At 40.4% G+C, this 27391-nt stretch overlaps 1 protein-coding gene across 10 annotated transcripts in view; it reads left to right on the top strand.

Moving 5' to 3' along the window:
- The window catches only part of ptprk (protein tyrosine phosphatase receptor type K), a 161086-nt gene extending 136869 nt beyond the window's left edge, over window positions 1-24217 (top strand). For 4 of the 10 annotated variants that reach the window (XM_050057564.1, XM_050057568.1, XM_050057567.1 and 1 more), the window contains 16 exons: window positions 2951-3138; window positions 4809-4908; window positions 5084-5229; window positions 8003-8020; window positions 8698-8734; window positions 9240-9337; window positions 10359-10475; window positions 10687-10841; window positions 10991-11126; window positions 13365-13514; window positions 15259-15432; window positions 16978-17109; window positions 18937-19062; window positions 19170-19333; window positions 19723-19858; window positions 20828-24217. In XM_050057564.1, coding sequence (XP_049913521.1) covers window positions 2951-3138; window positions 4809-4908; window positions 5084-5229; window positions 8003-8020; window positions 8698-8734; window positions 9240-9337; window positions 10359-10475; window positions 10687-10841; window positions 10991-11126; window positions 13365-13514; window positions 15259-15432; window positions 16978-17109; window positions 18937-19062; window positions 19170-19333; window positions 19723-19858; window positions 20828-20881 — 1931 coding nt within the window. In that variant the 3' untranslated portion in view covers window positions 20882-24217. The remainder of the gene's footprint in view (window positions 1-2950; window positions 3139-4808; window positions 4909-5083; window positions 5230-8002; window positions 8021-8697; window positions 8735-9239; window positions 9338-10358; window positions 10476-10686; window positions 10842-10990; window positions 11127-13364; window positions 13515-15258; window positions 15433-16977; window positions 17110-18936; window positions 19063-19169; window positions 19334-19722; window positions 19859-20827) is intronic. The other 6 variants (XM_050057566.1, XM_050057569.1, XM_050057572.1 and 3 more) reach the window with 4 other exon arrangements.
- The last annotated feature ends 3174 nt before the right edge of the window (window positions 24218-27391 follow it).

Raw genomic sequence — 27391 nt, forward strand, 5'->3', positions numbered from 1 at the left:
CCAACTCTCTGTGTAAAACATGGCCGGTGCTAAAAAACTCCAACAGCCAAGCACTTCATCTGCCGTACTGTGTTTTCCCCAGGTGCATTAACTCCCAATCCCAGCCATGGTTTCTGTTTCCTACTGAGCAGTATTGATATTCACAGTAATTACCATCATTCTCCCTTAGAGACCTCATTATTTCCACAGTTTGGAGTTGTTTTAAGGCATGCCATTCCCTGTCCTAAAAACGACAGAATCTGACACTTAAAAGGAGGAAGACAATTTGTCACACTGCCACTGCAAAACGGCTGCAGATTAAATCTGTGACATCAAGTGACAGAGAATAACTTAGTGCCTACAGGCCTGTGTGTTTGGCAGAACTTTTCCTGTGCGCTGGATCTCAAAGTATGCTTGAGTTTCTACCATCTGTGATATTCTCTAGGTTTGTTTTATTGCTGATGCCCCAGTATGAATTGAGAAAACTGTAGTTTTTGCCAAGTTGGATGCTTCTCCAGCTCCAGTATTGCACCGCAGTGTGTGCATCTTTAGTCTAGTCTAGTGTTAACGCTGCAGCGTGATGTGGAGTTCTAACATACCCTTAAGGGCTCCACAATCCACGATGCCACCAAACTGTGCTAATTAACTGATCCTTAGCCTCTAATTTGGAGTGAAGGCTGCAGTTACAATCTGTCCCGGCCAATCACATCACAGAGTGGGAAGAAGTAGCAGGAAGTAGCGAATTAGGAGGCAGTGTCGGGTCAAGTTTACTGTTAATTGGCCTGACGAGGGCTCAGCAAACCTTTAACAATCAGTAATGAGCTAACATGTCCTCAGAGCACAGAAAAGCATCAGTTGGATGGAATAAACAGTGTCAGTTAATAAACAGTGGCGAAGATGAAATCAGTCGGTTGTTCTGCAACCCCAAGCTACTCTATTATACTTCCTGTCAGTCTGCGCATTACGACTGCCAACTCACATTATCCCCCACAGCACAGAAACGCTCACCTGGAAGTTCTGCAACAATTTGAGCCCCAAAATTGCCTGCAACTGAAATACTCTTTCAACATACAAGCTTTCAAAATGCAAAGTTATTGAGTGTGAATTTAATCTGCATGCTCTCTATTATATATAGCAGATGATCGCTCATATGTGGTTTAAATGTATTATAGCTCCAGATGCTGAAATATGTTCATGTGGTGAGGTTTGTAAAAATGGAATAAAGCCACCATCCATTCACTTATTTGCTTATCCGTGGCCGGGTCGTGGGGCACTCCATACGTCCCTCTCTCTAGCAACGATTTCCAGCTCCTCCTAGAGGAGGCATTTCCAGACCAGATGAGATATGTAATCCCTCCTGTGTGCTCTGGGCCTACCCCCGGGCCTCCTACTAGTAGGACATGCCCAGAACCCCTCTAATGATCAGGTGTTTGAACCACCTTAAATGGTCCCTTGTAATTCGAAGGAGCAGCAGCTCTACTCTGAGCTCCCTCCGAGCATCTGAGCTTCTCAGCCTAGCTCTAAGTCTGAGCCCAGCCACCCTAAGAAGGAAACTCATTTTGGCTGCTTTTATCCGTGATCTCATTCTTTCAGTCACTACCCAAAGCTCATGACCATGGGTGAGGGTAGGAGCGTAGATGGACTGGTAAATCGTGAGCCTTGCCTTCCAGCTCAGCTCCTTCTTTACCAGGACCATCCAGCATAATGCCTGCATCAGTGCTGATGCTGTGCCAAACTGTACCATACTTAAGATGGAATAAAGCCACCTAATTTTATAATTACAAATTGTATTGGAGGTGTAGGAGGCCTGGATGACCTGAATGATCAAAGGTGTAAATAGCAGTTGATGAAACCACTAGAGAGCGTTGCAGTAGACTTTATGGTTCGATTTATGTTGGTGTGTCCTGCTGTTTAGTGTCTTTCATGTTGTTAAAGATATTTTAGCAAATGTTTGCTTCATTGTTTTGTGAGATCATCTACTTTTTTTTAATCATCCATTACATATAAACCTTTGAGCTCCTTGTGCATTGATCAGAGTTGTAACTTTTGAACCTCTAGTTCACTTTTAAAGTCTTACTAACATCCTTCTATCCTGACGTCTGACTAAACCTTTCTGCTCTTCTCTCTTCTTGCTGCTTTGACATGTAGTTCCAATCACAGGTGAGTATAGACAGAGACAGTGACAGTGACCTACGGTTTGTTTGGTTTGAGGAAAATGCAGTATTTTCTAATGGTAATAGTTCGAAGCCAATGGCTAGCACTGGCTTTGGAAAGACAAAAAAGTTGCTGTTAGGGCTGAAAGAATAGTTTGAAGCTCAATTCATAACACTGACTTTTAAATTCTAAATCAACAGTGCTGTGCAACTTCTTTTTTTGCATGTGTATTCATTCTGTATATACCCGATATTTCTGGAGAAAGATTAAGGTACACTCATATAATAAGTGCTATATTATTTGTAGAAGTAGATTACAGTGGTGGCAGCATAGGATTGTTTCTGACTCGTGTGATCCAAACATTTTCAATGACTGCAGAGCGCTGTAATGTTCAAAAGACAAAATTAATTGAAAAGAGATAGATGTAATCATTTAAAAAATTTGCAGCATGTTTTTGTCTAATGAAATATTCTGCTGCAATCCATATTTGTTGATGTTTAGTCTTTAAAAAACAACATTTCATTTTGGTCATAAAGCTGCCTTAACACAATTCTGGTAAATTACTTAAGAAAAGATCATATCTATTCCCTTATTGGACTAGCCTGCTGCTTACGTGTGTTTATGTTGATAAAACTGATGAGTTATATTTATTTTTAATTGCACGATTTATCTGTCAGACCTGATAAGAAAGAAATGGATCCGTTTTATCTGCTTTTTTACCTGGGAAATAATAAAACAGTGAAGAAACTAATAAATCCAACGTAAATGTTGATTAATATGCAATTGAACTAACCAGTAGTGACCTCTTTCGTTGTAGATGAGAACCACAGTGCCTCTGCAGCGGAGAACAGCAGGCTTCTGGACGTTCCTCGGTATCACTGTGAAGGAACTGAATCACCCTATCAGACAGGGCAGCTCCACCCTGCCATCAGAGTGGCCGACCTTCTGCAGCACATCAACCTCATGAAAACATCTGACAGCTACGGCTTTAAGGAGGAGTATGAAGTAAGATTATTATAGGCAGTACTTTCGTTACTAGTAACAGTAGCATTAGTAGTCTAGTTAATGTTTTTGTTTTTAGAAGTAGTGATACAAATATTTTTACCTTAAATGGCAACTTCTTTTTTTTCAACCAGAAGTTTATTTTCACCATGTTTTTGTGTCAAAGTGACTAATGGGAACACCACTTTCTGAAATTGGTCCAGTATTGAGCGAGAGCGCTGCAGTGGTGAAACAGGCTGCAGTGTAATCATTCGGGGATGTTAATTTGCGTCTACTGAAAGTGTTTGTTTTTGCCATTTATGTTCAGATTATTGTTTTAAGTGTCTGAAAACATTAGGGGAAGGCTCCCCAGAGAGGTTGACCTTTTTGTATAAACAGTAACAGACCAGATATCGCTGTCACCCAGAATCACCAGACTCCATTTGAATAGACTGCAATTTATCATTGTAAAACGCTCTTCATTCAAAGTTAACAGAAAGAAAATAAAACTCACCAAATGCTGTCATGGTTCTTCTTGCCACTGTCCCAACAATCACCAACTCTGGTTTGGTTGAAATAAATCCTTAATTCACCCAGTGAGATGTGACAATATGCTGACTCTACACACACCAACTGACTGTTTATATAAATGGAGTCTGGTGGGTTTTTCAGTGTGTCTGGTTTAAACAAAAAGGATCTTACTCTTTAACAAAAAGGTCTGTCTCTGGAGAGATCCTTCCTCTAGAAGAAGAACAAGAAGAAGAAGACATTCTTTATTAATCCTTAGGGGAATTTTTTTTTTACTCTGTTCTACCCAAGTACTGTACACACACATGCACAAACAGGGCCTAAACATGCATTAAATGGAGAGATGTCAGAGCTAGGGAGCGGCCTTGGACAGGCACCCGAGCAGTTGTGGGTTAAGTGCTTTGCGCAAGGTCATGCTGGCAGTGCCCAGGAGGTGAATTGGCACCTCTCCAGCTACCAGCCCATACTCCATACTTGGTCCATATGAGAACTTGAACTGGCGACCCTCATGGACTGAGCTAGTGCCACCCCCATAATGTCAGTATAATGTTGTCAGACACTTAATGATACCAATCTGAGCCTGTCAATGGCAAAAACAAACACTTTTAGTGAACGTAATCAACTGTGTGAACGTGCCCCCAGTCGTTATTGTCACCTATTGCACATTGCCGGCTGCAGCAGTCTCGCACAATACTGCTAATCTCTAAAATTGTTTTCCTTATTATTCACCTAAACACAGGAACAAGGGAAAACAGAGTCCAGGTTGAAAAACCGAGACAGGAATAATTCTGATTCTGTATCGGAGGACTTGACAGTTCAGCACAATAAGATATCTGAAATGTGTTGTACACACGTATCTAATGTGGAGGAAAACAAACAGTGTATAAAGAAAATCAATGATGGTTTATTTGATGTTTTGGCTTTACATTAAAATGATAAAATGACCACAAGGATTGAATTGCCTCTTAATTTGAGAGTATTTCCTGCTTTATCGACTTAAGAGTCAAAGAGTTACAAACCTTCTTCTGTTTCCCCTTTTTATGTATCCAATCAGCATTATGTCACCACACGTGCACACGGGGAAAAAATCGCTCAAGCACAGCAGGAATGGTATTTTTTAGGATCCATGACGTGTAATTTTCCTTTGTACTGCTTTGTTTGTGTTGTTGGTGATACAGAGCTTCTTCGAGGGGCAGTCGGCATCCTGGGACGTGGCCAAGAAGGAGCAGAACCGTACTAAGAACCGCTATGGGAACATTATAGCATGTAAGCAAACTTTATTTATGTATGTTCATAAGAGAAGTTACAGCAGGCTTTACAGGAGGAGAAGGGGAATATCGTATATACTTTTTGCTCTAGAATGCCCTAAAACAAATATTTCTTTCCTTTCATCTCCATCTGTTTGCCCTTTCCAACACTGTGCTCTTGTGTCTCTCTGTAGATGACCATTCAAGGGTTATTCTCCAGCCCATAGAGGACGACCCCTCCTCCGACTACATCAACGCCAACTACATCGATGTAAGTGGAAACGCATCGAATGCTACTATTGGCTCCCAACGAAACCAACGAAACCACACTCCCTCGCTCGTATGTCAGGCCTCTATACCTTTATTGCGTCTACTAGTCATCCATCGTGCCATTTTACGCATCCAGCCACCACCGAAAACACGTCATGCATACAGTACATGTGTCGTTCTCAGGTGTCAGTCCTGCTGTCTTTCTCCTGTCTCTATCCATGTTTTCATGTGTGCATCCATTCTGAATTTATCATCCTGTCCTGATACAGCTAGTTTAAATTAATATTTAGCCTGTATGAGTTACATTAAATAAATCAGCAGATTTCTAATCATCATTTGGATTTAGCTGGACTCAGTTTTACAAGTGGGTCAACCACATAATGCTTACAGCTATACAAAAATGAATGTTATTTCTTCATAATATGACTCTCTTTTAAAGGGACAGTTCAGCCCCAAATGAAAAATACATATTTTTCCTCTTACCTGTAGTGCTATTTATCAATCTAGATTGTTTTGTGATTTGCAGAGTGTTGGACATATCAGCTGTAGAGATGTCTGCCTTGTCTTGAATATAATGGAACTAGATGGCACTCAGCTTGTGGTGCTCAAAGTGCCAAATGAAAAATCCATTTGAAAAACTCAACAGAAATCATGTGGGAACTATTTTCTATCTCCTGAACTACACCTGCCAACTCTATCACCACACAGAACCAATCGTGCATCTCCTAATGGTGTAGTAGATGCACACTTCCTGTTTGTGACAGCCAGAAATGTTAACATTAATGGCGTGGTGCTAGGAGAGCCAGCAGTAGGTCTATATTTACTTCCGCGTGGTGATACAGTTGGCAGGTGTAGTTCGGTAGAAAGAAAATAGTTCCTACATGAAACTGCTCACAACAAGGTCTGTGGATTATCTTGAGTAACCAGGTCATGATTTCTGTAAAGAGACATTGCTGTTGAGTTTTTCAAATGTATTTTTTTTGGTGCTTTGAGCACCACAAGCTGAGTGCCATCAAGTTCCATTATACTGGAGAGAAGGCAGACGTCTCTGTAGTTCACACCAAAATAATCTAGCCAGATAAATAGCACTACAGGTAAGAGAAATTGTATGTATTTTTAATTTTGGGGTGAACTGTCCCTTTAATGAAATAGTTTGACACAAATTGTGACTCCAGGTAGCCGCTATGCTGGGCGAAGAAGTTGTCTAGTTTAACACCCAGTAAAGCCACAACTTGTCAATTTACACTTAAGTTTTGCAGTTTTAACAATTGAAATACAACATGTTAATTGTAAAGCTTGGATGTGCTGGTAGGTGGATTTTGTCACCTTTGAACAGAGCTAGGCTAACTGTTTCCCTCCTGTTTTCAGTCTTTATGCTATGCTAAGCTAAGCTAATCAACTGCTGCATGTAGCTTCATATTTATTGCACAGGCATAATAGTGGCACCAGTCTTCTTGTTGAACTCTTGGTAAGATATTAGATAAGAGTATTTTGTTTAAAAGAATAATTTGCCTAAAAAATGTCCATTTGTATATTAATTACTCTCTCAAGGTAAAGTTGAATTTGTGAAGAAAACTGTAGGCCTATTCCTGGCGTGCCTCCAGTGAACGAAGAATCCAAAAACTGAGACAAATCTTGATTAACTGGAGTAAAAGAGGATCGCGTTCAACAACAGAAAACACTGACACATCTTCTGCAGTATAATCCAAGTCTCCAAGAGTATGCTCAGTACTTCCCAAACACATGCATTTTCACTAAACCTTACTATGTAAAACACTTCCACATAAACAGCGCAGTCATGCCACTCGTCCATGCCTGAGACTAACAAATGAGACTTGGCTTATACTGCACAAGTTGTGTGAGAGTTTGTAAACTGGTGTTTTGATATAGTTTTGCTGTTAAACGTAAATTCCTATCACTTCATTCATCAAGAATTTTCTCAGTTTTTGGATTCTTCGTTCACCTTGGAAACATACAAGTTTCCTTCACCAATTTCAGGTAACATGTAGCGAGTAATTGATATACAAAAGATCATTTTGTGGGTGACGTGGTCCTTTAAGTCGCTGTATTTGGCCCTCAGTCCATTCAAGTCTTAACTGGTCCATCCACGGATGAAACTCAGAGAGCATCAACTTAAAGCCTTTACAAGCTCTATTTTTTTCCCTCCTAAATGTAGACTCTGTTTTTTATACAAGAGAGTATGAGAGTTTTTACACTTTAGGTCCATCCATCTATTTCTATCCATTTGATCTATCGTCCTGTCTGTCCATTCACCTGTCACTCCATACCTCCATCTAAATCTATTCATCCATCCATCCATTCATCTTTTGTCCATCTCCACATCTCCACTCTGCTGCCACCTTTACACCAATCATTTGCATGTTAGTCTCTCACGTTGTACTTTTTAAATGCTAATACTGCTTTTAGCATGCTCTTCTATATTATCATTAGCCTCCATTAAAACTATTACATGCATGCTACCACCCACATTAAGCTAGAATTAGATTGAATAGAGTGGACACTCCCTGGTGTATCTAGCTCATCTCTGTTGGTACAGCTATGATTAGATGGCTGTTGTTTACATTGGATTGGCATCAAAAATAAGCCAGCTTTCTCTGGGCTCCAGACCTCAGTGTGAGGGGGTCAAATGACATCAGGAAGTGTCCTTTCTATTCAGCCTAATTCTAAGTTTTAGATCATGTTTTTTTCTGCATGTCCTGTTCAAACTCCCATTATGTCAATGCAACTTTTCTTTTTCTGATTGACACTCACTGACATTGTTGTGCTTTCTTTCTTTCTTTCTTTCTTCCGCTCGTTCTTTCTGCCTGTGGCTTGGGCTATAGATTTGGCTGTACAGGGATGTAAGTATCACTGTGGATTCTTTCATTCATGCCCCTCGACCTTTTACACCCTAAACGTCCAGTCATACACTCGTCATGACATGCATCGAGTCACGTTGTCCGTACATTCTGAGTTGCTGGGGCCTCCGCTGCACTTTGACTCCATCCTGCCCTCCCGCCAGTCTTCCTTACATCCCACTGTGTGCTGTAAAGTTGCTTATGCATAGCACCTGTTTTTGTCTTATGCCATCAGAAAATCCCAGTCACTGGTTGTCATAGCGTTTCACCTGCTCAATGCAGAGCCATCTGTAGATTTTGGCAGGGCCTTACTTTGGGCTGAATTTTGCAGCTTTGTTTTGATAGTTTAGAAATGTTAGGTACGAGTATTGAGAGTAAAATCCCACAGACGACGACCAACTTGTCAAATACCTGAATAAAAATAATATGCAGTGCAACTCAACATGTAGCCCAGAAATGACAAACACATTCATTATATTGTCAAAATGTTCCTGTTAGCTTTACTAAAAACTGCTCTGTAATGTTTCTATTGTCTCAGGTGAAAACAAACCCAAAGATTAGTTTTCACAGTTGTAAAGTTGCACTGTGGACGTCTCAACTGTGATAAGACGTTTTCAACATTTTGATGCATACAGTTTTTATACATATTGAGTTGTGTTGTTGTGATGTTTTGTTTTCAGGGCTACCAGAGACCAAGTCACTACATCGCTACTCAGGGTAAGATACTGCAACGTGCACCTAAGAATACAGATCCTTCATAACTGCAGATAGAGCGGACACCTCTTATAGTGATCACGTCTGTCCACGTCAAATCCATAAGCAGGACGTTATTATAATTTTTCATGAAGATTACCATCTATTTGACATGTTTTTGTAGAGTGCTGCAGGAATGACATTTTTCTGCACCTCTACGCATAAATTAGCATCGCACTGGTTCCCTCGTCAAAAAGCATACATTATTTTCCAAAAATAGCATCGCCATAGTTTTAAGTTGTTTTTTATATGCTGCCATGTATAGAAAGACCCAAAATTAACACTATAAGTAGACTATTTGATAACTATAACTGCATGATTTGAAAAGAATTTGTTTACGAGTGATTCTATCCCCAGCGTTAAGTGGTTGACCCATGTAACCGTGATCTCTTTAAGCAGTTTCCACTGTAAGACCATTTTCCCTTCACATTGTAACAACACAAAGTACTGAATGTGTGTCTGTGCGTAGGTCCTGTTCATGAGACAGTGTATGACTTCTGGAGGATGGTGTGGCAGGAACAGTCAGCCTGCATTGTCATGGTAACCAACCTGGTGGAGGTTGGAAGGGTAAGTTGCTCTTTTCCTCACATCTGTACTCTTTTGTGCGGCTCAACTGTGCAAGATGTTTTTACTGGTGCACATGGTCATGTTTTGTATTGCAAACACAGAGGACAAGAAACAGTCACAATAAGATCTCTTCTTTGTCAAGGGTATTTCTTTTAGACATAACTGAGCTAGATATAACATCATTTTGTCAAACTTCTTAAATTCAGCTCCTGAGAAATATCCTCTCTTGTCTCAGCCTGATCCTAATTTAAAATATTTTAATTATCTTTTTCTCGCTCACTACAGTAATCTTTATTTGTCTCAAACAATCAGCTCTTGAGATAACAGTAGGATCTAAAAGAATACTTTATTGGCTCGTAAATGAGCCTCCACAATTTCAGAAATTTGTCTCAGTCAACAAACTCAAGTCTCAACTCTGTGTGTTTTGTCTGTTCTCAGAGTTGAGAAACTTGTGAGAAGCCTCTGAGCACAGCAAAATAACTGCTTATTATTTTGCTCTTTATTTCTCCTACGGGGGGGTTTCAGGTGAAATAGATCCAAATGTAATAATCCCCAAATGAGAAGCTGATTTATTTCTGATGAGACAGAGAAAAGACTATTGATTGTGAGCAGCAAAATTTTCCTCTGGAAAGATTATTCAGCCTCTTTGACAACTGGATAGCTGGATAAAATAAATTACAAGTCAGAAATAATGAATTACATGTCAAGTACCACTTGGGAGCAGCTTCAGCATGTAAGCCAGAAAGATATTCTTCGAAGTTTTATGTTTTGATAGTGTTGATGTCACTTGAACTTGTGCTAATGGAATAAAATGCATATTAGCTGAGCAGTGCAGAGAAATTAGCAGCCCATCTCTGCTGTCCTACTGTTTAATTTGTGAAGTCTGCAATATTCAGGGCATTATCATATGTTCTTATTACATGGGATGCTGCATCTGCCTCTTGACCCACATCTTTGAACATGTTGCATTATAATTATTATCTTGTATTTGATTTAATCTTCAATGTGGTTTTTTTAACAGGTCAAGTGCTACAAGTATTGGCCAGATGACGCAGAGGTGTACGGAGACTTCAAGGTGACATTTGTGGAGGTTGAACCTCTTGCTGAATACGTGGTTCGCACATTTACACTGGAGAGGGTGAGTGATTTTAACTCTGTGTTGTTTGTTTGTGTTCAGCATCATTAACAGTATTGAACAATACTTTAAATTTATAATGCTTGTACCTAAAATAACTGGCGAATTCCTCACTAATTCATTTGTCACTTGGTTTGACCCGTTCAAAGAGGGAACATACATAATGGCAGGTACGATGAAATGTAACCTTAAGATGCCTCTTGTCTTTACTCAGCGTGGTTTCAACGAGGTGCGGGAAGTCAAGCAGTTCCACTTCACAGGCTGGCCTGATCACGGAGTTCCATATCATGCTACGGGACTACTTTCCTTCATCCGCAGAGTCAAGATCTCCAATCCACCCTCTGCTGGGCCGATTGTGGTCCACTGCAGGTATAGAAATGTCTACATTCTCTAACACATGATTAATCTGCACCCTAGCATCTGAAAAATACATACATAAAATCTGCCAAGCATCTCTTTGCCTTCCTCTCTGGATCATAGACATAAAGAGTGACTTCTCTCTCTGTTTCTCTCTGCAGTGCCGGAGCAGGGCGCACAGGCTGTTTCATAGTCATTGACATCATGCTGGACATGGCTGAGAGAGAAGGAGTGGTCGACATCTACAACTGTGTGAAAGCTCTTCGCTCTAGGAGGATCAACATGGTACAGACTGAGGTGACTGCATTACCCATCCTCCATCTGCATCCACATCTTAGAATATACTCAATGAAACCCTCCCTGTAAGACTCAGCCGTCAGCATGGTGCAGGCTGAAGTGAACACATCTACCTGCCTCTCATTCATCAACATGTCATCTCATCACATGAACACAGCAAACACAGTTTAATGAAGTGAAGTTCATCTTATTTTAAGCTGCCTTTAAGGATTTTGATAGTATCCAACTTTGGCATCATCCAGTGGTGGGATGAGGAATTACACTGTGGCAAACAGCAATGCATGTGGCACCCTGAATGAAGCACCTTCATCCCACACTGTTTTAGCAGAGCTGAGGTGATCCTCAGTAAACAATTAAATGTGCGGTATTAACAATCAGACACATTTAAGACGAAGTTACCCCTCTAAACATCCCAACTCATGTTTTTTATCTTATCTTTTATCTCAATCGTGAAATTACTAACACTGTTTTCTATAAAGACAGCACACTGTAAAATGTACTAAATATTAGTCTGTAGCAGTGTAGTCTCAAGGGCTGGGTATCATTTAAAACAATGACGATACCAGTGACAATACCAGTAACCTTAAAGTGATACCAATACCAACAGAGTGCTTCATTTGATACCTTTTTTTTCCTACTTTATTCAACACCTATTATGTGAATGGAAGCATTCAGGAACATAAAGTGTCATCAGATGCCACAGGTGTGTCGTATAGCCAAATGTTTTGATGGCATCTCAGCACACTCAACTGCCGACTCCATCAGCAGTGTTGGGGAGTAACTAGTTACATGTAACTACTGACAGTAATTAAAGTACAAAATAAATGTTTTTGTAATAAGTTACAGTTAGTGAGAAAAAAATATGTAATTAAATTAAAGTTACTAATCAAAATGTTGGTGATTACAGAGGGATCACATCAAATTCTTTCTGGTGAAAGTTCTTTTGTAGAATTAAATATTCATTGTGTTGCTTTGGATCTTTAAACCATGCAAGAACATCTTCCTTTGGTGCAGCCTGTTTCCAGATATTTTTCAGCTTTATTGCCAAATTTAAAACATTTGTTAGAAAATTAATCAAATGAAATAAGGTACAAGTTATTAAAAAGTTACTTTATATATTACATTTTTACCAGGATAACTTGTAATCTGTAACCTATGATATTTCAAAAGTAACATTGCCCGTCACTGTCTATCAAATACGCCATGCTTGACTTCACCACACCACAGACTATGAGTTGTAGCTGCTGCAGTAGTGGGCTAATTGCACTGCACATTAAATGTAAGAACGCTTGCAGTGATTGGCTGTGAGCAAAAGCATACAAATAATATTTTTTCCTAGATCTGGGTACAAAATGTGTTGAATGTACTGTGTTATTTTGGTTGATACCTTAAAAGTATCATATAACCAGCCCCAGTAGTCTCGCAGAGCCAGACTTGTCCCCACACTTTATTTTAGCGCTGTGACTGTGCTGGAGAAAAGTCTGGTCGAACCCATCTTAATTCCACTCTAAAAGTTGTTTGTATTTCCTCAAACCAATCACAATGGTCTTAGACAGCGTTTAGCTCAGGAAGCAGCAACTGTGCTCTTGCAAAATATTGTTAGGATGGGGACTTGCCTAGCTTTTGCATTTGCACATGGTGATGCGAGTGCTGGCATTAAAATGGTTAAATCCATGCAAAAAAAATGCCACATATGCAAGACTAATTTCATGTAGCTACATGGATTTTGAACATGTTAACACACACAGATAGTGGAATGGGAGTAGACTTCCGTCCGAAATTGGCAGCCAAATGCAGCCTCACACACACAGTCAACATCCTGTGAGTCAGACTAGTAGCAGAGTAGCAAAAACAGTTTATGTCATCCATCGTAACAAAGAACACTCACTGAGGCAGCCTTCACTTCACTCTCTGTCTGTCCTGTGAAGTGAAGCTGCAGTAATTTGCTTGAAAGATCCAAAAATACAATTTCCTGTGTGGACTGACTCACAAGTGAAATAAACCCAAACTTGACAGTCGTCATCTCGTCTCATTCACAGCTCCATCTCCCATCAGTCATCACTCACTCACTCGCTCAGCATGTCTGCATGCGTCTCACTTTCATTTGGCATCACAGCTGCTTGTGTTATCAACGGGACACGTTGTCTGTGTGTTTTATTGTTCTCCAATGTTTTTATCTGAGAGTGAAGGATGTTAATGTATATAATAACGTGCATGTCTTGAATTATATGTCTTCAGGAGCAGTACATATTCATCCATGATGCAATTCTAGAGGCTTGTCTATGTGGAGAAACAGCCATACCAGTCTGCGAGTTCAAAGCTGCTTTTTATGAGCTGATCCGCATCGACTCGCAGACCAACTCGTCACATCTGAAGGACGAGTTCCAGGTAAACCTCACTGTAATCTACATCTTCGTACCTTTAAGTGGCACTCTAAAGTCTTTCTTAAAATACATTAGACGCTGAGTTTTTACAGCACAAAACAAATATCGAGATGTCAATATGATTGTCTCAAGACAGGATAATCCACTTCTCAGCTGTTCGGTATTTTGCAAACAATTATATCTAAATGCATTGTGTGTGTCTGTGAGCCCTTACGAACACATTGAAGCTATTTTTCTTTTTCTTTCCTTTAATGTACTACCAACACAACATTTTTTATTTAAACCTGTTTTTATGCCGTGGCGCCGGTGACAGCCGTGGCCAGGAGGCAGTATGTTTTTGGGTTGGTTGTCCGTCTCATTCTCGTCTCGTAAATGCAATATCACAAGAACACATTGAGGAAATTTCTTCAGATTTGACACAAACATCCACCTCAACTCAATGATGAATGGATTCGATTTTTATGGTCAAAGGTCAATGTTACTATGACTATATGACAACATTTCACACAAATGTCTAAAGGGATAAAATTATGAAATAATGACTTCTATATTTTCAAAAGGTCAAAGGTCACCTTCACTGTGACATCATAATAATCTGCAAAAACACTTCTCTGGCCATTATTCAACATCATATCTCAGGAACAGAAGGAGAGACATTTGGTCAGATACTGAACCGGTGACTTTAATCTTGGGTGTCCATCTTAAAACTATGCAGATTATATAGATCTTCTCTGCTGCTGGATTAAAGATGTGTGTGAAGCATCCATGCTTTAGAACTTGTAGCTTCTTTGTTGGCGACATCCATATTTGAAGCAGTGTCACCTGCCATGGCTACATATGAGTCTTGACAGTTGAAAGGATGTAAACTGTAACTGCAGCTTGACTGATAGAAGCATACAATCGCGAGGAGGTTATTCTAGTTCGAATATGATTTTAGGATCTGTTGCTATCTAAATGGGACTCAGCTTTGAATCTTAAAGGGAAACTATGCCCATTTTCCAAATTCATACGCTAGTACCATGGTCTAAGACAGTCCAAAAATATTAGTAAACATGGACAACTCTCTTCCAAATCCAAAAAATGAGACCTACAGTAAAACTTAAACTTGTGATGTCATAGGGTATAAAGTCTGGAGCTGCTTCATAGACAATGACTGATAAAAGATATTATAGATCAGTGGTTCCTAACTGGTGGGTCGTGGTCCAAAAGTGGGACCCGGGTCCATTCTGAATGGACCATAAGTGACTCACAAACGTGTCAAGTTTGTAAAAAATGCACTTTATTTGAGTATAATGAATTCACGGCACAGAGCTTTTATTTTGAAGTGCCATTTCCTGCTGTAGAGTGAGTGACTACCAGACAGCTACTTAACAGAGACTAGCTCAACAACATGGCCAAACACAAGTACTATGCTGAAACCAGTTGGGAACCACTGTTATAGATGACACTGAGAGCAGCAAGGGAAATGTTCTGCGTATATGTGAACATTTTCTGTGTCAGAACTGAGAACACTACAAGAGAATAAAGCTCATTGGGGTATAAAAAAGAAAACAAACATTCTGTGGGTAGAGAGGGTAGCTCATGTTCTCAAATATTGATTAAACTTTCTGAGGCCGAGGAAATAACATTTTGGAATTCTTAGTTTAGGTGCTGTCTCCCTTTAACTTTGCACAGAAGGGAATTTGGGGGACTTTAAAAAGTCTGCTTATGGCCTAACTTACACAGTATACATCTCTCTCTTTGTCCAGACGTTAAACTCGGTGACTCCTCAGCCTCAGCCTGAAGACTGCAGCATTGCATTGTTGCCTAGGAACCAAGATAAGAACCGCTTTATGGACGGCCTTCCTCCTGACAGATGCCTTCCCTTCCTCATCACAATAGACGGAGAAAGCAGCAACTACATCAACGCTGCTCTGATGGATGTAAGTGTATATCACACTCACGTGCACACACAGTAAAGCTGTGTTATTTTCAACACAACAAGCAAGAGTGGTTTGGGACATTTCACACTGTATGTGTTCTTCTTCGATGTGGAAGCAGTCTTTTGAGTCTTGAATGTATGCAGTGTGAAAAAGTAAAAATAAAAACGACGTGTGACGCCTGTCGTCCCAAACTGCGGTCACACAACTGTTGAAAATGATACACACTTGATGATAAAGACAAACACATGCATTTAGATATGTATGCACATATGTTAGTACAGACAACACACACACGCACACGCACACACACACACACACACACACACACACACACACACACACAGAGTCCCCTCCCTGTTTGTGTGATGCTGTGTTTGTGGTTTTAGCAGCAGAAGGCTAGAGACAAATCCAGGTTCTGAAAAGACCACTAGCTTCTCTGGCCAACAGCCAACCTGTAACAGCCTCATTGTTGCAGGACATTGCTTACATTGGCAACAGTTGACAACATGTTGCCAATGTACCATGACTTCAAAACAAAGTCATTAAGTAGGTTCAAATTTAAGGTAAGATGGCGAGATCTGGTCACTGTCTGACACAATTATAATGTAGTGTTGATCAGCAGGTGTGTTTTGTACGTTAGAAGGACAGACAGTAAAGGGTGGGCTGTAGATAGAGTATGTGAGGTTACAATCATGGTTGAATCACAAAATGTAATAAATGCATGGTGTGGACAGAAACCTGGCTTCTCTCCAACAAAGCTGTTGGAGGACAAAAAAATACTGTAATTGCTGTAAAACTTTCCAATTTTTAAAGTTTACATTCAAAGTTAAGTCACTTACCTTTTGGCCTCTCTCTAACCAAGCTCTCAGGGGAGTTCCAGGTAATGGTATTTTGCTTCAAATTTCCAATACTGGATTTGTTTCATGGCTTCAGTGTCGTTCTGCCACCAGGTTCATATTTAGAAACGCCATTTACGCCCTAAACCCTAAACCTTCCCCCAACCCCTCACATTAGATTCCCCTCATGATGACAAGACGCCAAAGTCATTCACACCCATGTCACACGTCTGGCTGCACATTCTCATTCAGGATGAGTCGGGCTCAGTTCACTGTCAGTTCAGTCAGTTCATAAAATCAATAGAAGACTCACGGTCGATTTTCTCCTCCATTTTGTGACCGACAAATTTATCATTAGAGGCATTTTTAACGTGAACTTTAACTGAACATGACGTGAACTGACCCTGTCAGATATAGATGTAGATGTACAGTGTGTTTGTATATGCAACGCATGCTCCTCACCCTCACGTCTGATAGGCCCACTGCATGATCATGTGACCACACATCACCTGTGTTGCTTGCTGACCCACAAATCGTCCCACTCTGCTCCTTCTGTGTTGATGTGTGTACAGTATGTCTGAGAGAGATGTCATAAAAACAAGGATAAAGATGTGAGGGATGTGTATGAAAAGCAAAACTCTGTGGACTGACTGACACCACTGTGTGCATGTAACGCTCTGACATTATTTCTGTTGTCTGTTTCCTGCAGAGCTACAGACAGCCTGCTGCGTTCATCGTTACCCAGCATCCTTTGCCTAACACTGTCAAAGACTTCTGGCGTCTGGTTTACGACTATGGATGTACCAGCTTGGTGATGCTGAATGAGATTGACCTGGCTCAGGTAATTCACCTTTCCGTTGTCTTAGTGTCATAACTTCAAGGTACACTACACAGGAATGGTCTGTTTGTAAACACAACCAACTCCAACTCGCTCTGGTTTTGGATTTAGCTTTGTGCGCTAAAGTTTCGCGTAGCTCAGGGGTAGGCAACCTGCGGCTCTGGAACCACATTTGTCTTTTGTCCCTCTCCAGTGGTTCCCTTCAGCTTTGACAAAAACTTACTTACACCGCCAACTCTGCAAAGCTCACTGCAGTGCCACCTGGTGGTAAAACATATTAATGAATGCTCATTTACACCTATTTGAAATGTTGAGAGGTTAATTTAGATTTAACAGGCTGTGTTACCTTCATTATGAGGCTTAATATGTTTTGCGGCTCCAGAGATCTTTAAAAAAAATATTTTTGGTCAAAAATGACTCTTTTGATAGTAAAGGTTGCCGCCCCCTGGCCTAGCTATATTTGCAGGGGGAGGGTTCAGCACTTTGTCTTCAGTTATCGTAGCGTCCTCTTTCTGCGTATGGTCTGCCACCTGGTTGCTACCTTTTTTTATTACACGGCTCTGTTAAATGCTGTGTTCTGATTGGTCAGTCGCGGCATTCGGAGGTCTGATATTACTGTGTAATGACCGTTGCTATGTAGCCCAGCGTTGCTAGGGGTGCTGCTTTTCATTTTCTCTTGATTCCCTATAGCTATTGTAGCACAGATTCAGCCGTTGCCGGCAGTTTTTTTTTTTTTTCTCTCCTCCCGATTTAATTTATAAATCAATAAAAATTGTATAATTAATCAATATTCTGTCTCAATTTATTTATTTAACTGATAATTAGCCGTGTAATAAGCGGGATAATGTATAATGAGCCGGTGAATACTGTGAAAACAACTCCCTTCAGGGGAATAGAACCCCTCCGCCTATTCACCGGCTCATTATACATTATCCCTTACATAAGTCCCGACATCACTTGTGTACAGGAACGTCCGAACACAGCGAAAATAAAAAGAAATTAATAAAATACAGGCAGAGTCTCTGCAGATAAATACACTGCCACACACTTCTAGTGGGTCATAAGTGATGAATTGAGAGAGATTGCTTCTGTATGAGTCTATACTCAATTCTTTTAGGAAAATCCTGCATAGTATTCCTTTAATGATTTCATTATGTCAAAGCTCTGTTGCTGTTTTTCTTCCTGAGAGGATAATACTAGATATGAAGCTTTCACCAAATAACATCAATAAATATAGTAGTATAAACTTAAGTTTAAGTTTAGTTATTTGCACATACATGTATAGAAAATACAGGAAAAGGTAATTATAAGTTAAAACATTGTGCAGGAGAGGTTAGAATCCAAAAATGGCTCACGAAGATACCTCCGCTATTAAATAACAACAATCATACATAAGAAGAAAAGGATAAAAATTAAGATTGCATAACTGAACAAGAGTTCCAGACTAAGAAGTTTTACTAACAAGAAAAAAAAACATAAACAAATTTCAAATAAATCAATGAAGTGTTTAGAGTCTTTGCAAATTATTGTCCTTGTCAGATGTTTTCTGAATAGTGATTAACTTTATTGTCCTGTAAACATAAATGCAGTAAAGTAAGTAAAACAAACTATGCTGAAGAATACAGATTTGTATTAAAAGGCTAATATTGACTTGAACTGTCAGTCCAGCCTCGACATCATCTTCACACCAAAGTCAGCACACACAGTATGAACAGAATGCTACTGTGTACAAGGGTAGAAGACTGTGCTTTGCTCATCAAGGCCTCAAATTTGTTAAAGTGTTGTTCTGTGCGTATACTGTATCTAAATGCTGTCACCGTCTCTGTGCAGGGTTGTCCTCAGTACTGGCCAGAGGAGGGCATGCTGCGTTACGGTCCGGTCCAGGTGGAATGTATGTCCTGCTCAATGGACTGTGATGTCATCAGTAGACTCTTCAGAGTCTGCAACCTCACCAGGGTTAGTACATTCATATTGTATTATGTGCATGTGATTTTCTTAAAGCCTGGGTCTGCTGGGCAATCAAAAACCATTCCTCTAACTGTGTGTGTTATCTGATGTTCCAGCCTCAGGAAGGCTACCTGATGGTTCGTCAGTTCCAGTACCTGGGGTGGGCGGGACACAGAGAAGTGCCTGCCTCCAAACGCTCCTTCCTCAAACTGATCCTGCAGGTGGACCAGTGGCAGCGTGAGGGAGAGGAGGGAGAGGGAAGAACCATCGTGCACTGCCTGTGAGTTCACACCAAACATACCTACACATCTTTTATTATAGCAAGTGACAATGAAAAGCAACAACACAAGTGAAAAATTATCTGTTATTTTGTTCAAGTGCAGATGAAAATAATCCACAAAATCTTACCATATCTGCCTTAAACATCTGATCTAGTAAGGACTGGTTGATACCAGTTATCATGGCACCAGTTGGTGATTATTATAGAATGTGTCAGTGACTCATGAAACACAGCGACGCTTCTCAGTCACCAGCATGCCTTTTTGTCTGATGAAACAGTCACTGACAATGACAGGATGATGTGTCATCAAATCAGTGCCGTGAACACTGTGAGAGAGGCAAAACTTTGTCGTGACACACTTCTGTACTATTGTCTGTGTGTGTTTACAGAAACGGAGGTGGGCGCTGTGGAGTTCTATGTGCCAGCAGCATTGTGTGTGAGATGGCCAAGAGACAGAGTGTGGTCGATGTCTTCCACGCCGTGAAGACCTTGAGGAACAGCAAACCCAACATGGTGGATACTCCGGTGAGTTGGAGAGAAAGATAGACGAGAAGGAGGAGAGCATGAATGTTTGGTTTGGTTTTATAAACAGAGTTCACACAGAATCCGATCAGTTGCATGTGTTAAATCATCTCACGTAACGCTACTCAGCCAATCAGATCTGTGCATTCCAGCACTGCAACTCCAGTGAGTGAGATATACACACAGAACAGAGATGAGAGACAACAGTTAGTTGAAGTAAAGTAATTTCACATGCTGTCAAACAGCTTTTAATCAAGAACAGAGTCTCTCATGTTCTTTTTGCCCACAGGCAGCTCAAACCCGTATGTCTCATCATATGTTCCGAGTCGGTGGCTATTATTTAAATGTGAGGCATCACTATGAGACAAAGCACAGAGCATCTTTTGAGCAAACATGCCCACTCACATCAGCACTGAGGGCATATTTAATATGGCACTGAGTCACTGAATCATAATGAGAGTTAGATCATAGAACATAGAAATAGAAGAAGAGTAGAACTCAGATTCACATTCAAATCAGCCAACTGTAGTGGGATTGTCAGAGCGGCGGCCATTTTATGTGCACTGTTGGCGCTGCAGCCTTTGTAGCGAGCTAACTTCAGTGTAAACAAACTGACCTGCGGCAAGTCAGAAATTCAATGAGGTGAGGTTTTGCGGAACCAAACGAGCAGTGGATTAGTACGTTTTTAAACATTACCGTCACTGATACTTTCCTGTATTTTTTTTTTGCCATTGCATGTTTGTTAAAACAATAATCAGCCTTGATCCGTGGCTCATAGTAAGCCGTGTGAGGTCCTTGAATTTGAGGAAACTAGGCCTGGAAAGTGCTTGAAATGTCCCTGATGTTGAAAAAGGTGTGAGAACCCCGTACAAAAAAAGCAACATATCAAACTTTGTCTGTGAGTATCCCAAAAAACAAACATGTTACCACCCAGACATTAACCTCAGTACATCTGTCTGTGTCTGTCCACAGGAACAGTATCGATTCTGCTACGACCTGGCACTGGAGTTCATCGAGTCCTCCTAAACAAAGGAGAGAAGAGGAGGAGGAGGAGGTGAAGAAGAGCAGAACATCTTTTCACTTCCCGCGTGTTTGATCCTTCGCTTTCGCTTGGTCCCGACTCCCCTCTGTGGTGGCCGTTCTGTAGCACCCATTTTGCGTCCCTACAAATGGCACAAGCGAAACCGGCCCCTTGTACCGTGTTGTAAAGTATCATGACAAAGGGAAACATTCAGACTTTAACCAGAAGGAGCTGCTGGGAGTGCAACAGAGGGGGAGGTGATACTCCTTTTACTCCTTTACGCTTATTGTACAGCTTTTTGAGTGCCAGCGGGGCCCCTGTATGTGCCGGGCCCCGTTTAAATGTTACGCCTCCTCACACATGGACTTGATGCCTCATGCTGTTTCAGCTGCAGTACTCCATGTGCACTGTAGATGTCTCCCTCCCACCTGGCAAGCTGCAGCCACAGCTTCTGAAGAACTGCAAGTCTCAAGTGGCCCCACATTCCTGCTCTCATGCTGATTCCTGAGTTACTTTACAGCGTTGGGCATCTCATCACGGTGATGTTTGAATATCTGCAGCCGACAAACTTCAAGTTACAGCCCGGCCAAACTCTGTGAATGCTTCTGTTTTCTACTCCATGCATCAGCAGCATCTCCATCTTATGTTTCTGCTCATTCCAGTCAGAACATTATTATGTATTTAAGTACTAAACAGGCCACTCTGAACCCGTTTCTCATTGGTTACACACAATAGACATAGAAAACACCCTAACTGTCAGTGTACGTTTGCTAATTAGATGAAGTAGAGTCTTAGAAAGGAGACTGACAATGAGACAAAAGCAGAGAGTTTACACGGGGAGTACTAGGCTTTTAGTTTTTTATTTTTGAAATCATGAAGTGGCAACTTGAAAAATGTTAAGTGTAGGATTTTCACTTAGACGTATACGTTCAAAAAAGTGTGATATGTATCATTGTTTGTTTTCTGCAGTCGCTGCAGAGTTAATTTGTTGCATCGTTTGTTGATCTACGGCAGTGGTTCCCAACTGGTCCAGATTTCTCCTTGGTCAGTAGCTTGAGGTCCCACATTCAGCGTCAGACTTGGCTTTGGCCTGACGTTGGGCTAGTTTGCTGCCTCTGTTGAGTCACTCACTCTACAGCAGGAAACGGCATTTCAAAATAAAAGCTCCGTGCTGGAAGTTTACTGTACTTACAAAATTGACATGGTCATGAGACACATGCGGTCCATTTAAAATGGGCCCGCAACCCACCAGCTGGGAACCACTGATCAGCAGGACAGAAGTTTGAAGTCTTCTTTGTAACCCAAATCAGAGAAATTAAAACACTTTAAAAAGTAACTAAACCCCTAAACCACCTTTTTCAGCTGAGACCCAACGTACATGGGTTTTTTCGTAGTGTTGTTGATGGATTCAGGTCCAAATTAATTCTGCTATCGACTGAGCGTGTCCTGGCCGCCTCTCCCAGCCCCCCACTTTGTCACGTTTCAGCCAACACTCTGGGGTTTAGCTACTCTTTAAGACTTTGTTCACCTGTGTGACATTAACATAATCATGTTTGTTTCAGGGCTGGGCCCAATGCACTTTCAATTCAGCCAACTCACAAATGGGATCATTTATGTCCAAACTCCAACAGATTTTGGCGTATTTACTCGTAGAGAAGACTGACAATAACCGCTCACAGTTTTCCATTTCTGGTTTGAATGGAATTGGAAGTGACCTGACCCCAGGCCTGGTTCGTCTCGTGCACTGGCGGCCAACACTTTTTATTATGATTTTGTAGCTGATGTTTCTTCATAAGCCAAAGACTTTGTGTAAATATGTCTATATGGATAAAGCACATTGTTTGTATTTATTGTTTGTTTACTTGCATTGCTTGTAAGAACAATCATTCTTCATTCCATGTTTACTCTACCAGCCAGCGCTTCTTAAACTGCGGGTCGGGGGGCGCAGAATGGGCTGCGAGTCTGTTTCCTCCGGAGCATTGAGAGTGTTAGTGTGATTTAATGAGCCCATAATGGGTCCCGAGGTGAGAGGCGTCGTCTGCTCAATTTGGGCCCGTGAAGAAGAGTTTAAGAAGCCCTGATCCACGCTGTATATTAAAGCATTAGAAGTAGTTTTTCAGTATTTAGGTGGAACTCAGTAGTATTGTCTTGTTTTCACTTAATGAAACTCTCTGTGATGTTACCGTGGTTTCTTTGTGTAAAAGCCCATCGCTCTGTTTGTGGTCAGTAGAACATGAGTGCATTTATATGCACAGAGTATTTTGGATAATAGCTCCTATCCCTCTTAAGGTCTTCGTCGGGATAAGCTGTTTATCTTCATCCTCATATCCTGCTCACCATTATCCCTGAATACACACAGACTCGGTGATGCAAACAGGCTTAGTGAGTGAAACATGCAGGACTGTGAAAACAACAACAAAAAAAACATTTATTGTGCCTAATCATTTGAATTTCCTCGTGGATACAAGCATTTTGACAGCATCTTAGATCGCTACCAGGGCTTTCTTGAATGCGTTCTCATGGACGATCAGTGTTTTGAACACCTTTTCGGACCATGACTCGGCGTGTTTTATTAATCAGAGTGCTTCATGAATTCTTTGTGAGGCTTTACCGGACGTGTTTCTGTTGTGCACAAACTGATTCAGAAAAAAAATTATTGTAAATATAATGTCAGAGGTTCCACTCAGTTGGGACGAGAGTAGCCCGGCTCTACTGTTAAAGGATGTTATTGTAAATAGGCTCTCATGAGGAACTCTAAGAGGCTCTACTGTTGGGCGAACAGTAGAGACGATGGATGCAATGTCAGAACATTTGTTCTGTTGTAGATATAAAGTCAGAGATTGTACTCCTGGAGGACTCAGCTTCAAATTTTGACAGATATTGTTTAAAAAAAAAAAAGCATTATAGTGTCCGCTGAATATACAGAACTTTATTCTGCCGGCGGACCATCGATTTTCAGTTTATTTCTGCAGATTTTTGGTCTGACCCAAAGAAATACGAGAAAACCCAGAGGCCATAACCCTACGTTAACACAGCCAGTGGGATGAAACTGATGGCCGTCTCTATAGCATGCAGAGAGAGGAATGATTGACGAATGTTTGAACAGTAGGTCAGTCGTCTTAACTTCACACTTAAAGGGAAAACTAAGGAGCTAATCCTGTTACGATGCCCAAATTCCTCCTTAATAAATCTGAAGTGCAGGCCCTGAGGAGTGGTGAGTGAAGCAGGCGTCTGGACGAGAGGCCAGTCTGAGTATAGAATTGATATTCATGGTTCATAATTATTCTTGTCTGTAATGTTTGGCTTCTTTGCTGTAATAAAGACCACTTCTTTAATTAAAACCTGCGTGGAGTGTTGTGTTGTGAGCTTATATTTTAAAGATGTATAAAAAACAGATGCTGCTGTGGATGAGAAATCATTATAACCATGGAAGCTGCTCTGATCCCACGACCAGATGATATTCAGCACACCTGTGGTCCGCCCACACAGGTGTTTTCACTCATGCTGATTAGCCCTCGGTGGATGTGCACACAGTGAGGACCTGAGGAATTAAAATCACCTGCGAGAGAGTTAAGGTAAGATGACGTTAGTCACTGTGACACTGAATTTAAGCTCCATCTGTTTAGTAGCAGTAAGAGTGTTCTCTGTTTGAGTTTTCTTGTTCTAATCAAACTTTTTCACAGCGGACATTTTGACTTGTCGTAGCAGGAATAATTATGGATGACTAAAGTTCCACTGAGGTGACAGCAGTGCTCTGAAACCGGCAAAACTAGTCACACATGCAGCCACGTGATTTATGTTACTAATCTCACCTGTGCTTTTCCTGCTGTGCTATGGAGGGAGGGGCCACAGTGGACATGTCGCCTGCATTTTTTTCAGAAGGCAGCATTGAACCCCTCAACTCTTTAGAGCCCAAAAACTGACGTTACATTAAAAAGATTTTTTTTAAAAAAAGGAAAGAAAACAGGAGAAGCTGCACTAGTGTGTGTAATTCTGAAGGTATGGAAGTATGAGTGGTGTTTGCATATAATAAGTAGCAAATTACATAGAGAATGAATGGGGAGAATGTAAGTAAAAATAACTTAAAAACTAAAAAGAATATCCAAACCTGTGTAAAATCTTCAAGTGGTAACTTGTCTGTTATAGTGGAGCTTTAAGCTTCTAATGTAAACATTTCATGAGGAGATACATTTTTAAGATCTTTAATGTTCTTTTTTGATATATCTCCAAAGGTACAAAAGATATTTTTAAAGAGCTAATTTTACATAATTTGTGAAGAATACATTTTATTCCTCACCTTACACATCTGCTTTATTGCACCACCTTTATAGTTTTTGCGCAAACTTTGTTTTTCTGCCTATGACAACTTCATATTAAAAATCTCCAGGACTCTTGTTTTATAATAATTTAGCACTTTTCACTGTGTTTTGCTTTGTAAATATTTGTTGCAACTGTCCATGTCATGAAGGAGACATGTCTAAATTATAAAAAAACATGGTTGTATTTTGAAAATCAAAGTTCTGCTCCTGATGCCGAGTCAATATTTTAGCTGCCATGAGAAGTGACTGCTGGGCAGGGCTGTTTCATCAGTACAGCTGAGCCACACCTGGTCCCAATGCTGCTGAAGCACTATACGAGGATCCACTTCAGACTCCTCACAGAGGGGCTCCTCATGTGCTGTGTTTAGTTTGCTTACTACTTACTTGATCGAGTCTTTTGGTCACAACATTCTCAATCTTGCTCAGTGAAGAGAAATCTGCATGTGGGGTGCTGAAGTTCATATGTTGAAAGGTATAAAACTTAAGTCACATGTAAAGGACACACAATGGGAGCAAAGAGAGCATAAAGTGAAATTGCAGGTGGGCTGTAGTGGGGCGCAAATGTAAGGTCTATGAAGAGACAGCAGTTGTTCAACTATGGCCCCAAGACAGACAGGATGTAGACGAGGAAATCATTTTTTCATTTTGTTTAAAGTTTGGACAAAATCTGGCTTTCTGTTTCTGACTTTAGGGGCTTGAAAAATGCTCAGATTCATTCATTTAAATTGTGATACACAATTGCACAATACAAGGATCCTGTAACCATCTCACCTGAATGGGCTGCAGTCATTTTACATGTTATCAGTCACACCTGCCATGACAGGCCACCATGTCTGCTGTGCCAATGGTCCACAGCAGGAGCACCAGGCAGACCAGAGAGACGCCATGTACAGCAGTTTTTCATAACTGTTCTGTCACTAACTAATTAAGTCACTTAATTTATTCAAATCATCCCAGTTGTAACTGAAAGCCAGTATTGTTAAGACACTTAACTCAGATTACCCCTCAGCAAGCATCTTCCCATTTATGGTTATATAAACCTGCAGAGCATTACTCCAGAGGAGAAACAACACTTTATCTGGGTTTTAGTAACTCTCTATAAATAACCCTGCCTTTGAGCTAAAATCCCACATGACTGGTCTACTTGATGGTACAGCTGCATCGCTGATACTTCTCCAAAAACTCCCGGTACTCATGGAGATGAAATGAATGCGCTCTCTCACAACCATGCTGTTTTCTTCAAAAAGTTTAATTTGCATAATTATTTACAACAGATGGTTGATAGCAGTACTTAGAAGAGGCAAAACATACTGAGCCACGTTGATAAAGCAGGAAAAATAATAAAATGATATAAATTGTTGAAACCATTTCAAAACCTTGCATTTAGAAAAGAAAGTTTACAATTCATTTTATAGGTAGACAAATCTAGAAATGAAATAGTCATCTTAAATTAATCTTACAAACACAAACTGATCTGTAGAATGCTGTAATACTGAACAGCAATGAAACACTAAATAATACATTCAGTTTCACTATCCTGCATGCTATCTGAAGATCTTATAAAATAATGTCGACAAAGGAACGGTAAACAACGAAAACATGGTCAAGAGCGGAAAATAGTTCCATTTAAATTAGGCATATATTATATATTTATATATGTATATTTCTGTACAAATACTGAATATTTGGCATTATATTTATCCTCATTATTGATATATCTAACAATTCAAAATAGTTTTAAGCTAACCACAAACCTTTTTATGCTATCAAATTTTTCTCATGTCACATTGCAAAACCCACAAGAGGCCTTCTGTTATTTCTACCCACAGCCACGACACAAGACATTTCTCCACCAAAGGCAAACAAAATTGTGACTGCTCTCTCTCCCCTCATAAAACACTGGAACATAAAGAACAGCACGGATATAGAAACACTTCTCCTCCGAGTTAAACTGTAGCACACAACGCCAAAAAAATATGCAAATGTGGACAAGATATGCCCGCAGATTCTGACTGCAACTGCATGTCCATAAATTGGTGTGGAGACGAGCGGTGGTGTAAAATAGTAAAACTATTTTAAAAGCAATGTAGACCGATTCACATTGACTCAGGCCCATAACTCTGTAGATGGGCACTGAGGTTACATGTTAAAAAAAAACAGGACTTACAGAAATCAAGTGTGAAAAAATGTTCCACA

The sequence above is a fragment of the Epinephelus moara genome, chromosome 12 (assembly GCF_006386435.1).
Source record: "Epinephelus moara isolate mb chromosome 12, YSFRI_EMoa_1.0, whole genome shotgun sequence".
NCBI classification, from domain to species: domain Eukaryota; kingdom Metazoa; phylum Chordata; class Actinopteri; order Perciformes; family Serranidae; genus Epinephelus; species Epinephelus moara.